This window comes from Lithobates pipiens, unplaced genomic scaffold (assembly GCF_037356315.1).
Source record: "Lithobates pipiens isolate NorthernLeopardFrog02 unplaced genomic scaffold, aLitPip1_a1.2 Scaffold_22, whole genome shotgun sequence".
Taxonomy (NCBI): domain Eukaryota; kingdom Metazoa; phylum Chordata; class Amphibia; order Anura; family Ranidae; genus Lithobates; species Lithobates pipiens.
The window spans coordinates 38,632,258-38,648,741 of record NW_027507784.1 but is presented as its reverse complement, the minus strand read 5'-3'; the positions used below and the strand labels follow the sequence as shown (position 1 = coordinate 38,648,741).

The 16,484-nt window shown below is 44.0% G+C and overlaps 1 protein-coding gene across 3 annotated transcripts in view; it reads left to right on the top strand.

Moving 5' to 3' along the window:
• Window positions 1-13,683, top strand: part of LOC143923594 (uncharacterized) — a 48,269-nt gene extending 34,586 nt beyond the window's left edge. For all 3 annotated transcript variants that reach the window (XM_077447377.1, XM_077447378.1, XM_077447379.1), the window contains exons 10-11: window positions 8,576-8,626; window positions 10,922-13,683. In XM_077447377.1, coding sequence (XP_077303503.1) covers window positions 8,576-8,626; window positions 10,922-11,196 — 326 coding nt within the window. In that variant the 3' untranslated portion in view covers window positions 11,197-13,683. The remainder of the gene's footprint in view (window positions 1-8,575; window positions 8,627-10,921) is intronic.
• The last annotated feature ends 2,801 nt before the right edge of the window (window positions 13,684-16,484 follow it).

Below are 16,484 nucleotides of genomic sequence, written 5' to 3'. Positions count from 1 at the left end.
CCTGTGAGAAGGCGCAGAATCAGCACAACAGAAGGGAATTCATAGATAAGTGAAAAACTGTTTCCACTGAAAAAACCAAGGCACCTGTTCCATATGCCATCGGATCCCTTGTCCTTGACACAAAGTTGTTGATCTTGTTGTTGAATCTGGACGCAAACAGATCCACATCCGGAACTCCTCATCTTTGGCATATTGACAGAAAGGTGTTGGGGTGAAGGGACCATTCTCAAGGGAACAATTGTTTGCGACTCAAGTAGTCCGCCTGCCAATTCTCTATCCTTGGAATGAAAAATTGCGGCAAGGAATGTTGTTTTCTGCCCAAGATAGAATGTGATTTACCGCTTTCTGGGCCACACGACTGTCTCATGTCCCCAGCTGTGGCACTGTTGGATTGGATTCTGACAGGACAACCCCGTGGTCTGAGTGTCCTGGCCTCGAGGGCCAGGCGTACTGCCCGAATCTCTAGAATATTGATGGGCAAAGCCATCTCTGATTTGGACCATTTCGTTTGGACAGATGCTTCTTCCAGGACTGCTCCTCGGCCCAGAAGGCTGGCATCTGTTGTTACCACCTTCCTGGTAACTGGTAAAAAGTATTTCCCCTTTTTGAAGATTCTTGGATATCAATCACCAATTGAGGCTCTGATGCACATTGGGGGATAAACGCATTGTGAAGTCCAGAGCTTGGACCTTCTTGTTCCAAGCTGACAGGATACTGTTTTGCAGCAGTCTTGAATGAAACTGTGCATAAGGAATGGCCTCGAAAGAAGCCACCATCTTTCCCAACAATTTCAAGGAAAGTCAAATAGAAGGATTCTTCTATGTTTTGACCAACTGAATCAGCTCCCTTATGGAACTGATCTTTTCATGGGGAAAAAAAAACACCCTATTCTGAGCTGTATCTATGATCAGCCCCATTGTTATACCTTCAGCCCCTAACCTGGCTAAAGGAGGAACCAAGGACCTTTGTAAACACCTGGAAATGAAGATTTCTACCTCAAAGCGTAGAAATTTCTGGTGAGCAGGGAAAATCGGCACATGGAGATGAGCATCCTTGATGTCGACTGACGCCAGAAGTTCTCCCCCTTGTAGGATGGAGACTACTGATCAGATTGACTCCATGTGAAAAGAATGGTTATTAATAAACCGGTTTAGATGTTTGAGATCCAAAATGGGTCTAACATCCCTGTTTGGTTTTAGAACCATGAACAGGTTTGAATAAAACCCTAAACCTTGCTCTTGCAAGGGGACCACCGATTCCAAAGCTTTTCACTGGATCTCTGGGAATGTTTCATCTGATAAAATGAGACGGGAACTCTCGGAGCTCTAGTTTGTAAACTAGAGAAATTGGGAAAGCCACCTATCTGTCTTGACATTGTTCCTATCAGACCCTTGAAAACTGTAGAAGCCTTCCCCGCACTAATGCGAGGGTATCCCTTCATAAGGAGGCTTTAGTTTGATCCTGGGACTGATCCTGATGTTTACCTCTTGAACCTGACGGTGGAGGCCATCGAGATTGCCTGGAGGCTGATGCCCCTGGTAGTGGAGAAGAAGCACACTTACAAGAAAAAAATGCTTAAACTTCTTCTTAACCGATAAAAGAAAATTTAGAAATTCTTTGGATTTACTTATCCAGATAGTCTCCAAATAACCGTTCACCATGAAAAGGCAAACTGGTCAATAGCTTTTTGCATGGCGCTTCGGCTGACCAATTTTTCAACCATAGGATTCTACGCACATGTACCGGCCCTAGCATAAGCAGTGAGGCCTGGAGAATAGAATCTTTCATAGTGTCCATTGTAGAACACAATGCTTCTGATATTTTGGCCAAATCCTGGGTCTTTGCCTCACCCAGAAATGCGTGCATAGAGAAGCTCCGCAATACCTAATGGAGAAAATAAATCATTACACACCAAACCGCTGTCTTCGATCAGCCAACAAAAACCTCCTCATTGTGCCCAAAGCCCGGTATAAATCCAAGGGTGATTGGAGATTCGCTGTCCAAGGGCCTCGGCTATGGAATGCTCTACCAATCAACATCCGCCTGGAAGAAAATCACCTGGCTTTTAGGAAAAAACTCAAGACCTTCCTCTTTTAGCAGATGATCAAAGCTCGCCACAGCGCCTAGAGGCGATTCAGTTCGCATTGTGCGCTATACAAGTATTTCATTCATTCATTCATTCAAGAAAAACTTTGAGTGAGTACCTTTATAAACTGGTCCTATAAGGAATGCCAGCACCAGTTGAAGGACTGAACCTGCGAGCGAAAAGAAGGACTCCACCTTTTTTCTGTTGGATCCTTTAGCATTCTAGTCTACTATACAAGTTAGGTTTTTGTTTACAGAGGATATAGCAGCATCAATTGCTGGAATTCCCCATTTCTTATAAAACTTCTCCTCCATAGGATAAAGTATTGAGGAACTTTTTTTTTCGGAGAAGGAAAAAAATAGTTTATTTGGGTGCTCCCACTCAGAATACATAAGCTTCCTTAGCCATGAATGGATAGGAAAAGCATTAACAGATTGTTCAGGCTGTTCGGTGAACCCAGACCAGAAGTGGGCTCATCGACTGACTGAGTTACTGGCAGAAAAAATGTGGAGAGGACCAATTCAGTGACAGACTGTACCAACAACCTTTCCTGCAAACTAGATACTTCCGTAGCGGGTTCTTTGGAGACATCAGCCTCTTCCTGGTCCTTTGAGAGAAATTCGTCATCTCTCACTCCTTGTTCCTCAGCAAGAGGGTCCTGAACAATGGACGGGAACTTGCTATGCTTAGTCCCACTCTGGGATGCGATTAAAGCATCAATCTTTGCTTGAAATGGTTGAAGAAAAAACTCCTAGTAATATACACAGGGGCTGCAGTGTTAAGAGCAGCTGCAACACTTGCCCTTTCTTTTTTTTTTTTTTTAACTTTAGAATTTTTATTATGTTTCCAAGATAACAATAAGCAAAAACAGGATTACAGAAAAAGGGAAAAAGAAAAAGGACAGTAAACCGTACAGTGTCTCGTTAACCATCTATACAACCTTGCATATAAACATCCGTAAACAGCAGTTGCGGTAATTAAGAAAAGCACATTGCAGACACTAAGTTGCCAAGGAGAAACCCATAGCATGCAGAGTCCTGCCTACATTCAAGCTTGTTCAAAGTGGCCTCATGCCCCCTGGTCACCATTAACTGTTGCATCACTGACGGCCATGGTGCGTAAGATTGCCAATAATTCCTAGAAGATAGCGGGAGAAAAAAAAAAAAAAAAAGGGGGGGGGGGGAGGTGTAAGTGGGGGAACCAGCTAGGACTGAAAGAGGAAAAACATTGAGGTAGGAGGGAGTGGAAAAAGCCCAGATAAGCCTTTGAACGGATTGGGGGTGGGTTAACCACCAGCTACCCTCTCCGTCCCGGTGAAGCCAACAACAGGGGAAGGCACCATTATACTCCAGAGCTGTAGCTATGTCCAAATAGACAGTGCTGTACGCACTACCCACATGGAAAGTGCCAGTTGGGAAGATTCCCATTTGTAGTGTATCACTGTCTCCTAGGATTGCATCCGCGTAAGATATCTCTGGGAAAGTTTAAAAGTCCGCCACTCTCCCCAGACTGCAGAAAAGCGATCAATCCTATCCTGCGCTGTATGAATCAGCTCCTCCATCGCTTCTATACGATTAATGCGAAGAAACCAGCTTTTAATCGAGGGGGGGGGGACACAGATCTCCAAAGTACCGGAATACAAAGCCTAGCAGCGTTGATCATGTGTATCGCCAAAGATTTACAATATTTCTTATGGGGAATATTCGATAAGTGTAATAAATATTGTGCAGGGGTGAACTCCAAAGCCAAGGGTGAAACCTCCGAAATTACCTTATGCACCTCTCTCCAGTAGGGTTGAATCAGGGGACAACCCCACCAGATATGAAGAAGGGTACCAAACTCCCGTCCGCATCTCCAACATTGATCAGGGACCGTCGGGAAGATCTTATGAAGCAAGTCCGGGGTTCTATACCATCTCATCTTCAATTTATAACCACTTTCCTGCATGTGTACATTTTGGGACCCCTTATGAATATATAGATGTATACGGTCCCACTCTTTATCCGTTATCTCCCGATCCAGCACAGACCCCCAGAAGACCCGATCCGGACTCCTGCTTGTGTGCTGAGTTTTAAACATAGAAGCATACAAAGCCGAGATCACGTGATTCTGGGGAGTCCTGCTGGAGCATAGAGCTTCAAAAACAGTAGGCTCTGTCAGGTATCCCGTTCTCCTCCCTGGGTCACACTTGCCCTTTCTGATGGCTCACTCTGACCAGCCATATTACTGTCAGGGGAGGATGCAAACAAAACATTTGTTTTACCTTGCTCCTGTGTCTCTCCGCAGCTTGCAACAGCACAGCCCTTTAAAAACATAGCTTCCCGTGCTGGGCATGGGAGAACGCCAATGCCGCGCTAAGCCCCACCCCCTGAGTCGCCTATGGCCCTTCACCTCTTTTTAAAAAGAGCTTTTTCCCGCGTGAGCGTGGGCTCCTGATCCTATGGGATCCACTGAGAAGGAAGCAGAAATGGCGAGCAGCGTGCCTTTTTAAAACAAAAAAATAAGCTGCGCTCTTTCCCCAATGAAGAGGGGAAGACAACTAGCACGGGGGGGTCTGGTGGGGAGACCCACCCAGACTTACCGGAGATCTGTTTGGCCGGAGGAAGAAGCATCTACAGCTTTCAAGAGACAGCATGGGCTCTCTGGGAAGCATGAAACGGTGAGTGCTCAATACAGCTCCCAGTGGTGACACATAGGCATGACAGCATTTCCCACCGCAGGGTTTTCTGTGGTAAACCAACAGATCCAATCTTCACCCTTAGCCAGGGCTGGACTGGGACAAAAATTTGGCCCTGGACTTCATCATGGCCGGCCCACTTTAATTTTGAGTGTCTCCATCAGCACTCCCTTACATCAGAGTGTCCTTCCTCTCCTCCCCCTCCCACGTGTAATCACAGTTCTGAAGGCAGCTTCTCGTTCCTCTCTCCAGTCATGTGATAAGTGACAAGTGATAAGGGGAGAGAGGATGGAACGTCTGCCAGCTGTCTATCTCCCTCTGCAGGCTGGAGGGAGCAGGAAGCCTAATGCTCTCTCCAGCAAGTGACGGCAGCTGCTCCTCCTAACAGGAGTGAAATCGCAATCACTCACTGTCAGAGAGGATTGCACTCCAGGACTGCCCCTGACCGGCCCACTGAGCCATCGGCCCACCGGGAAACTCCCTGTAGTCCCAATGGCCAGTACATGCCTGCCCTTAGCGGTGGGTTCCATTAAACCTTCAGGAGCTGGGGATCCTCAGGGAAACCCACAATCCTGGACCTGTAATAGCACCTCTGCCAGTAAACCTTTATGGCCCTAATAACAAAAAGTTCTGGATCCAGGGGTCCAGCTCTCTAAAGAGAAGCATTACAGGCAAAACCTTGCTTCTTTGGATACGAGGCCCGGTACCATTCAATTCGGACAAAAAGACACTTTGAATGGATCCGGCTGCATGGATAGCCCCAGCAAGGATTGCTCCAGTGGAGCTCAGCACAACACATCTTTACTCGTGACCAACACCTTAGACACTGGCTAAAAAACTGAGGTACTCCCAACCAGTGGGAGGGGTTATATAGGGAGTGCACTTTTTAATTTAGGGCGTGCCAGTGTACATCACTTGAAGGTGGCCTATAACCCACATAGTAACTACTATGGCTCTGTGTCCCACGATGTACGATAAGAAAAGGGCGGGTTAGTTACAAACAAAAACTCAAAACTGCCATTTGATGTTAACATATTACAGAACAATCCTAATCTAATGCAGTTCAATACAACAAATTAAAAATTCATATAGCTGGGACAGAACTGTGGTGCCATTCATTTAGAATAGCACCCAAATCGACGAAGGCAGCGCACATGCGTTGTGAATCACTGAAATGCATCAGACTATGTTGCGTTTCAAATTTTGTGGCATATGGTTCTTGTGTGTTGGTAGCCCATTCATTTCAATTTCAAACTCATTTCAACTTCATTTCAAAAGTGCATTAATGCACCACAAGAAGAGCCCTTTCTCTTTCGATAACAATGGTCACCAGAACGAATAAGAAGGATGAGAGGAGTCAGAAGGAAAAAAAAAAAAAACACTGATGGGCATCTAATCCTTTCCACGCTTATTTATATTATTAAAATCTCTGAAAAATTAGCCTCATCAGGTTTTGAGGGGAAAGGGATAAGAAGCACAGGTGGACATAATACTGTTTTTTTTTTTTTTTTAAATAAACATGGCTTAATTCTGACAGGCCTTTGCAGGAGGGTGGTGTGTTGAATTTTGGCCACATACTCGGAAAAGTGTTCTAAAACAAAATTGGCACCATAGCACTAAACATATAACCATAGAAGAGTGATGCCAGAATAAGACCAAGTTGTCCATAGGTCTATAGGATAGACCTATGTTGATCCAAGCAGGTTTAAACTAGCTATCTTTGCTGGAAGTCTGTGCCAAGCATCCACTCTTTTGGTAAAATAATACTTTCCTCCTGTTAGTATCAGATCAAGTCCCAGTGTTCTTCATGTAGCACCCTCCTAGTTAGGTTGCTAGTTAAATTTAGTTTGTGTCTCCTTCTGTAATAAAGGGAGCAGAGATTGTTTGTTTTGGTCTGTTCAGGGCTTCATAAGCTGGGCGTTTGATTGCTTCCCCCTGCCTCTAGACCAGGGGTCTCCAAACTTTCTAGGCAAAGGGCCAGTTTACTGTCCTTCAGGCTTTAGGGGGGCCGGAGGGTGGCCGGAGGGTGGCCGGAGGGTGGCCGGAGGGTGGCCAGTTGGAGTAGAAAATGCTCCAGCATCAGTGCCCCATCATGGATTTTGATGGAAGGAATAGTGCCCCATTGTTGATATCAATGAGAAAAATAGTGCCTCATTGATGGTGTTAGTAAGTGGAACTGTGCTCCATCGTTGGTGTCAGTTGGTGAAGTAGTGCCCCAAGGGCCAGACAAAGGCAAGCAGAGGGCCGCACCTGGCCCCCGGGCCACAGTTTGGAGACCACTGCTCTAGACATTTCTAGAGCTTAGGGAAGGAGAAGATAAAAAAAATCAGTTGGAATACTGATCATAGCCTAGCCAATCCTTGGGGAGGTGTTCCCAGAAGGTGGCTGAAGCCCTGGAGAGATTCTTTCCCTAGAAAGGAGAGTTCCCAGTCTTGAGGGGCTGTTGCCAATGAGGTAACTAAAGGACTGGGTTGCTCTTCTGCAAGTCTTCAGGAGCTGTAGTCTTTATCTGATCACAAGCTTTCTTCATGGGATCCGGGCTAGATGGTGGATGGTGTCCAGAGGATGCTGGAAGGAGGCAATTTTCCTGGGGACTTGTGCGCAGAGACCCTAAAAGTAACCCCTTTGAGTGTAGTATGCTGAAGACTGGGTAACCAGCAATTATACAGTGCATTGAAAAAAGCTTACCACATGCCAGTGTGTGTTTTCCCCCCATTGGTCTTCAGCTGTGAGGGAATAGACTGTTCAGCATTCATGTTTACTTTGGAAGAAGATTGTCCACTAATTTCCGTTTGCTTATTGGTTTTGGCGTATCCCATGTCCACGTCCCTCTCCTATTACAACTTCTTCAAGCAATAAATCCTAAAAAGACAACCTCTGTTTATTGGAGCCACAGTGAATATACTGTTGCTTGGGGGACTGGTGGCCTCTGTACTGTTTGGGAAAGAACCAGTTAAATTCAGCGGCCGGCCATTTTTCAGCTTCATAATAAAAATCCTGCCCTCCTTGACCTTATTCACATCCTTCGTGTATTTAAAGGTTTCAGCCATGTCCACCCTATCTCTTCTATCCTTGAGGCTGTATATATGAAGTTCATGGTTTCATATATTTTATCCGTCAGACTATGTACTGTTTGTGTTGCCCATCTCTGGTTGTATTTGACCAATATCAAGAATTTCTCCAGTAATGGATAACGTTTTTTTAAATACGGTCTTACTAAAGCTCTTTATAGGTGGATCGGAATCTCTTTCCTCCTGTGAAAAAAGACAATGCATTGACTATTAAGGTAAAACAGGACCAACACTGACAATATGGAATCAGTTCATGGGCAATTCTGACAATAGAGTAGAAGTTGTGGCAATACGTAGGCAGACCAGTTTCACCTCCATCTACATCTGTTACTGGGAACGGCAACATTTTCGATTACCTGTGGACCAACATGTCATCTGGTGCTAGAGGATGGTGAAGAAGAAGAGCGCACAGCTTGCCTTCCACTCAAGTAATGTCACTCTCCTATTGCCATAGGATAGAGGAGGGGAGGAGGAGAAAGCACAACCTGCCTTCCATCTCTAGCTGATATCACCATCTTAGTGCTGGAAGATTGTAGAGGGGAGAAGGAGAGCCTACAGCATGCCGTCAATCCAGCTACTGTCACCACCTAGTCAATCAATGGATGGGCTAGAGTTTAGGCTTGATAATTGTATTAAATAGCCAGAGCAGCCAGATTCCCAAACACTGAATAATCAGATTAGGTCAGTGTGACTCTTTAACATGTAGACGGTGGTTTTGACATATTTTTTTCCTTTTTGAAGAACAACTTGAACATGACGGAGGGATCAGACCTATAAGGGAACCAGACTCAGGTAAGAGTCTTCTTTTCCTGCAGATGAACTCACAAAGCCTCACCATAAAACAAGAGCATGATCGTTTTCTGTTACAACTTCCCTGACCAGTGGTCATTAATGCCTAAGCCAAATTTAGCAGTGTTGGTTAACTCTGTAGGGCACGGCTGCTTTCCCTGGAGACCCTAAAGCCCCATACACACTATAAGATTTTCAGATTTTTTTCCTTCAGATTTACCAAAACCATATAATACGAGGTCAAACCTTAGGAGTTTCAGTTTGTATGCAATCAGGCGGGCCCTTGCACTACATGGTTTTGGTAAATCTGAAGACAAAAATCAGCAGAAAATCTGATAGTGTGTATGGGGCTTTAGAGAGAGATTTGGAAGCTTTCCCATTGACTTGGGGCTGCGAGCAATTGCACCATCTTCTTGCTACCCATGGACGTTCTATTAGGGAGTTATCTACACTTACCCCAATTGAACAGCTGTTCATAGAAAAAGAGCCCCTACCCCACTAAGTACTGTATAAATTACTGGGTTCCGCTCCCACTATAACTAAAGCCGCGTTTATTCGGGAGTGGGAACGTGACCTCGGGATGGAGTTCTCAGCTGCCCAACTCACACACATATACCAATTAACCTATTCCAGCTCTATTGAATCCAGGACCCAAGTGGCTAATTCTAAGTGACTGATGAGCTGTGACCTTATCACACATAGCCCTCGATCTTTGTTGGAGAGGTTGCCGCCAGAGAGGCACACTCCTGCACCTCTGGTTGGAATGTCCCGTGATTCGACCCTTCTGGTCCCAAGTTAAAGATCAGATAAAAAATGTATTCGGGGTAGACGTCCCACTGTCCCCGGCTCACTTTCTACTCCATGTTTCTACCATCCCACTCAGTCATTATAAGAAAAGCACTCTCCCACACCTCCTAAATGCCGCAAAGAGATGAATCCCTATCTACTAGAAGTGAACACATGTGCCCAGTACAGAGGAGTTGATTGGGAAGGTGAATGGGATTATGGAAGTGGAGGGGTGGGTGGCGACGTGTATGGACAGACATGACATGAGGTGAGCAGCGTGACGGGACCACACTTTTGATCCAGGGCGAGTTTCGTCTAGCTTAGACGTTGTCTTGTTGGAAATAGCAGAACCCTTGTTGAAAGTACCTATGTGAATTATGCAGCTATTACCAAAGTTTAAGGTCTTTTTCCTTTACTATCATTGCATGCTATGCAGGGCTGGGCTTCTTGTTTTAGTTTAATTTTTCTTTAAGCCTACCAACTGGCACGGATGACTGCTGCTTTATTATGATCTTAGTGTCTTATGTTTTAGTCATATTCCCTGTTATTAGGCATCATTCAGATATTCCCACTGAAAGTCAAAGACGTCATATGACGCCCTTGGCCGGGAAGGGGTTAAGGATGCATATATGAAGTAACCCAGCTGTTGCTATGGTTTACACCAGGGTTTTTCAACCAGAGTTCCATGGAACACCAGGGTTCCTCCCGAGGTTGCTAGGCGCTCCCTGAGCAATGTGTAATTTCTGCCTCTCAGAAAAGTTCCCACTGACACTCTTTTTAGCTATCTATCTGTAAGAGAGTAATTCTTCCCAATGTCCACAAGTGTAAGGAGCATTCTTCCCATTGACTATCACACAAATGCATTATTGTTTTTTTATTATTATTATCATACACGATTTATATAGCGCCAACAGTTTACGCAGCGCTTTACAATGTATGGGGGGGGACAACAACACAATTACAGTAATGTTCAATACAAAAGGTACAGGAGGGCCCGGCTCGTAGAGCTTACATTCTAAAGGGAGGGGGTGGTGGTACAAAAGGTAATAGCTGCAGAGAATGATTTGATGGGGGTGGCTCGGGGACAGTTAGGTGGGTGTGGGAAAGGCTTCCCTGAATAAATGAGTTTTCAGGGATCTCCTAAAGGTGGACAGGGTAGGGGCTGATCGGACAGTTTGGGGCAGGGAGTTCCGGAGGATGGGAGAGGCTCTGCAGAAGTTGAAGGCGAGCATGGGAGGAGGTAACAAGGGAGCTAGAATGTATGAATGTATCATGAGTTATAGATATAGTCATTTTTAGCAGGGGTTCCCTGAGATGGGAACGTTATTTTAGGGGTTCCTCTGTGTTGAAAAGGTTGAGAAAGGTTGTTTTACACTCTTGCTTTTCGGGATTTATTCTGCTACTTGTGTAACGATTTTCCTAAAACACTCATACACGAAAAGCATTGTAATTTTTGTTACACAGTTCAATGAAATATACACCTTTTGTAATTTCTTCTTTTTATCCTTGGAGGTGCAAGACTTTTTATACAGAGGCGTCACATAGATCTGTGTAAAAGAATGGGACTCATTGAGCCGATTCTTCTGTCTTTACGTCAGCGGGGGGTCATTAACGAAGAGGAGGAGGAAGAGATTAGACTTCGGAGGACGACAATGCAAAGAAATGATTTTCTGCTTAACATAATGAAATCAAAAGGCGCAGAGGAAGAATTTTACAAAGCTCTCAAGGAAAACGATCCCTGGCTTGTTGGGGACTTAACCAAGTCCATGGGAGGAATGTCATTATAACATGTGAATTTCATCTTCTGGGTACAATGGAGACTGCAGGTCATCATATTCCTTTGGTGTCCACCAAACACACTCAGGTCTGCAACTGATACCTCGCTACACCCAGACATAAACCAAAGAAATGAAAGAACGTTCTAGCAGCTTCAAGGGAGATTGTACAATCAGACTGTATAGTGTATGTTCAGCCTTACAGAAGCAGATCATAGCTAACTCCCAGTGCATTGTGGGACATCAACTCTTTTTTTTTTTTGGCTCAGACTGCTCGACCAAGACACTCCGAGACAAAAGCGTTAAACACAGGAGCAAAAATGCATACAGTGGGTAAATGGTTAGGACTTTCACTTTGCAGAATTGGGGTTTTCAGTACACTACCTGCATGTCCTCCATGTACTTGTGTGGGTTTCCTTCCTGGTATTCTGGTTATCCCCCCACACTCAAAAAACATGCTGGTAGGTTAACTGGCTCCTGTCTAGATTGCCCATAGTATGTGAGATAAGGACCTTAAATTGTAAGCCATTGAGAGCAGGGACTGATGTGAATGTACAATATACACTTATAGGTCACTTTATTAGGTCCCCCTTGCTAGTAGCGGGTTGGACCCCCTTTTGCCTTCATTCTTCGTGGCATAGATACAACAAGGTGTTGGAAACGTTCCTCAGAGACTTTGCTCCAGTGACATGATAACATCACACAGTTGCTGCAGATTTGTCGGCTGTACATCCATGATGCCAATCTCAAAGGTGCTCTATTGGATGAGATGTGGTGAGTGTGGAGGCCATTGGAGTACAGGGACCCCATTGCCAGTGGTGAGATGATTGGAGCTTTGTGACATGGTGCATTATTCCACTGGAAGAGGAGCCATCAGAAGATGGGGACACTGTAGTCATAAAGGGATGGACATGGTCAGCAACAATACTCAGGTAGGCCGTGGCATTTAAATGATGCTCAGTTGGTACTAAGGGGCTCTAAGTGTGCCAAGAAAATATCCCCCCCCCCCCCCCACACCATTACACCACCACCACGAACCGGTGATACAAGGCAGGATGGATCCATGCTTTCATGTTGTTTACACCAAATTCTGACCCGACCATCTGAAATCGAGACTCATCAGACCAGGCAATGTTTTTCCAATCTTGGTGATCCTGTGCAAATTGTAGCCTCAGTTTCCTGTTTTTAGCTGACAGGAGTGGCACCAGGTGTGGTCTTCTGCTGCTTCAAGGTTTAATGTGTTGTGAGTTCAGAGATGGTATTCTGCATACCTTGGGTGTAACGAGTGGTTATTTGAGTTACTGTTGCCTTTCTATCATCTGGAACCAGTCTGCCCATTCTTCTCTGACCTCAACAAGGCATTTTCCTCCACACAACTGCCGCTCACTGGATATTTTCTTTTTTCGGACCATTCTCTGTAAACCCGAGAGATGATTGTGTGTGAAAACCCCACTAGATCAGCAGTTTTTGAAATACTCAGGCCAGCCCATCTGGCAACAACAACCATGCTATGTTCAAAGTCACTTAAATCCCCTTTCTGATGCTCGGGTTTGAACTTCAGCAAGTCATCTTCACCACATCTAGATACCTAAATGCATCGAGTTGCTGCCATGTGATTGGCTGAGCAGCAATTTGTGTTACCAAGCAATTGAACAGGTGTACCTAAATAAAGTGTCCGGTGAGTGTATGTAAAGCGCTGTATGAATACCTGAAAAATTTCAGGGCCCCGACAAGTAAGGCTATGTTAACATGAGCCTGCACGGTAAAAGACAGCGTTTGCCCGTGCATGGCTACCTCTTTCAGGAAACAGTACGAGTCAGGCGCAGTGCAATGCGTGCTTCAGCACACCACGCTGTTTTTTTGTTTTGTTTTTTATTTATATTTGAAGTGTCACGTAGTGACAACTCATTCACATCCCTGCACAGCAGCATGGTGCGATTCGCTGTGGTGTGTTGACATGTGGTGCCATCCAATGTGCTGCAGTAAAATGCAAATATGCTGCATTATTCCGCACTGTATCACACCGCACAGAACGCCATTGTTGGGGTCTGAATGTGGCACATAGAAGAAATTGTTTTCTGTGTGCCCTAGAGGTGGCTTACGTTCAACCAGTGGGGAAAAACGCAAAACACCACTCACAGTGTGAACGATCCCGGAAAGACGGCAGACATACCTTTTTTTTTTTTTTTGTGATACGTGAATATGATCCAAAGAAGGTAAATATTTTACCAAAGTGAGAATAAAACCTCTTTTTATGTATTTTTTATTGATATAGATCAGCAGTTCTTCAGCATGTACTTGTTTGATAAACAATATTAGCAGTATATAGCTCTCAAAATGTGTAAAATGTGAAAAGAGAAAGTAAAAATATAAAACTGTGCAATTACTTGAAATACGTACGACGGTGCAGAAAAGCTCACTTTTATATTTAGTTTTTATATCTTGGTATCTTGGTAACAGGAAAGATGTGCTTTTAAATAAAATGGTGCTGTTATCTCACACAGAGTGAGTATTGGTTCCTTTAAAGTAGAGCTGCATGATAAAAAAAATCTCGAAAAAGTATTTCCCAATTCTTTCTATGCAGAGAATTCTCTTTGCTCTGTTGAAGCCACAGGTCAAAAGAAAGGAAGAAAAAAATAAAAAATAAAAAAAATAAAACGGGCAGTCTGCCAAGAATCATAACATTCTTTAGCAGTGGAACTAAGTCTAAACATTGTAACAATTTGTCAATGCAATAGACTTCAGTGTGTAAATGAGGAAAGTTTAACCACTTAAACACTAAACCTTTTTTCTGACATTTGTTGGTTTCAATTTTTTTTTTTGCTAGAAAATTACTTAGAACCCCCAAACATTTTATATATATATATATACACACACATATACACACACACTCTCTCTCTCTCATTATTATATATATATATATATATATATATATATATATATATATATATATATATATATATATATATATATATATAATATTTTTAGTAGAGACCCTAGAGCAGGGGTCTCAAACTGGTGGCTCTCCAGCTGTGGCAAAACTACAAGTCCCATCATGCCTCTGCCTGTGGGAGTCATGCTTGTAACTGTCAGCCTTTTAATGCCTCATGGGACTTGTAGTTTTGCAACAGCTGGAGGGCCGCCAGTTTGAGACCCCTGACCTAGAGAATAAAATGGTGGTTGTTGCAATATTTTATTTCTCAGTGTATTTGTGCAGCGGTCTTTCAAATGCAATTTTTTGGGAAAAGATTACTTTAATGAATTAAAATAAAGGAGACTAACCAGTACAGTTAGCTCAATTTTTTTGTATAATGTGAAAGATTTTACGCCGCGAGAATCGTGATCTTTATTCTAAGCAAAAAAATTTTAAATCGTGATTCTCATGTGTTCTGTCAGCTGCGAGATCAGCAGGTTCGCCACCGCCGCTTTTAAAATGCAACATCTAAACAGTCAGACGGATTTCTAAATACTGTATTTCACCCTATAAGCTCTGTACACTGTTAAAAATAAGTGTGAAATGCAAACCTCCCACGACGTAACAAGATGTCCGCTTGCCGCCTTCTCACTGTATCCTTACTATGGACGAGTGCGGGGTGTAGCAAGATTGTGGCGATGGAACCTCACTTCCGTTACTTTATCTGACGGGTCACCAAATCTAATGAAACACCGGCAATAGGATGTAACTTGTCAAAATGTGAACAGGGGTTTAAGGAAGATCTTCACTGCATCTGAGGACCACAAACCAAAAACGCAATTTATTTCATTTGTATAATATTGAAAGCAAACTCCCCCATCCAAACCACTTTTAAAGAGGAAGTAAACCCTGATGAGTTTACTTCCTCTTTCATTCCCTGCAAAGGTAAAGCATAATGGACTACTATGCATCGCATCGCATAGTAGCCCATTATGTGTCACTTACCTGACACAGGAGCCAGCGAAGTCTCCGCTGTCCCCTGTAGTCCGGCGCATCCATCTTCTCGGTGGGTCTCGCTGATCCAATTCATTCGGCGATGACGTCACTCCCACGCATGCGCACGGGAGCCACCACGCGCAGCATATCGCCATTGACGGGTGCCGTGCTCAGTGCAGGCGCCGTAGACAGCGGTGCCTGTCTTTCGGCAAATATCTCCTAAACCGTATAGGTTTAGGAGATATTTCTTGGACCTACAGGTAAGCCTTAATCTAGGCTTACCTGTAGGTCAAAGTGTGTTGTAAGGGTTTACAACCACTTTAACCCCCGCCCTAGCATTTCTGACTGTGACCATCTTGAGTAAGGGCAAATGATTCATGTAGAATTTACTTCCTGGAATCCATCTGTCCTTAGCTCAAGCATGCATGCAGGAGAGGGAGTGCTTAGCTGAGAAAAAAACCTCTTGTAGACTCCTTTGATGTATGGCACCATTTGCCTAAGCAAGAAACCAGAAAGTAACTGAAGAAATGTAAAATAAAAATAAAAAGTAAATATGATATACATTCCAATTTACTAATGTTAGCAGTATGAGTATTAAAAATAATCAATGTTGATTGGGAGAATGAAGTTCCACTTTAACTTAGTGACATGTTATGTGGACCGTACACCTTCCCAGCTGCTGTACTGATTACATTGGAACCTGGCGGGGAGGGGGCTTGAGGCTGAGATTACAGAACAGAGAGAGGCGCCCTTGTAGTTATAGCAGGACAAACACACAATACAAACCCAGGTGACGGGTTCATTTTAGCACCCCCCTCCCCCACCTACATTCAGCTGCTGGCAGTGAAGACTATATGCAGTACATCTGGGTATGGAAGAGCGTGTGACTTGCTGTACTTCCTCATAGGACGGTACCGGCTCCTAGTGATTCTTTCACAGGGGGGTGGGGAGGAAGTGCCTATCACTGTGCAAGCTCAAACTAATACTTTGATTCACACTACTGCTTATCCAGAACACACACACTGAAGTGGTAATAATAGATCTTTATTATATCACACAGTTCCCTTGTACAGGAGGAATGGTATACAGAAACAGATGTGTTGGGGGGAGGAATAATTAAACAGAGCATAGCACCCTGCAGCTGGCCTTAACAGAAGAACATAATTATCACATTACAGATTTCCGCAGTGGTGTCATCCAACGGGAACCAACCAAAACTGAAGCAAAAGGAACACATTGCTATACATTGTAATAGACTGCTTCACCTTTGTTTTCCTTTGTGCCAGGTTTTTTTGTATCCTTTAAAGAAGAAGTCTCACCATAAATATGTTGTCTTCATCCTGTCCCCCCAGGGGGCAAAGCAAATGTAGCACTTTGTCCTGTTTTGATG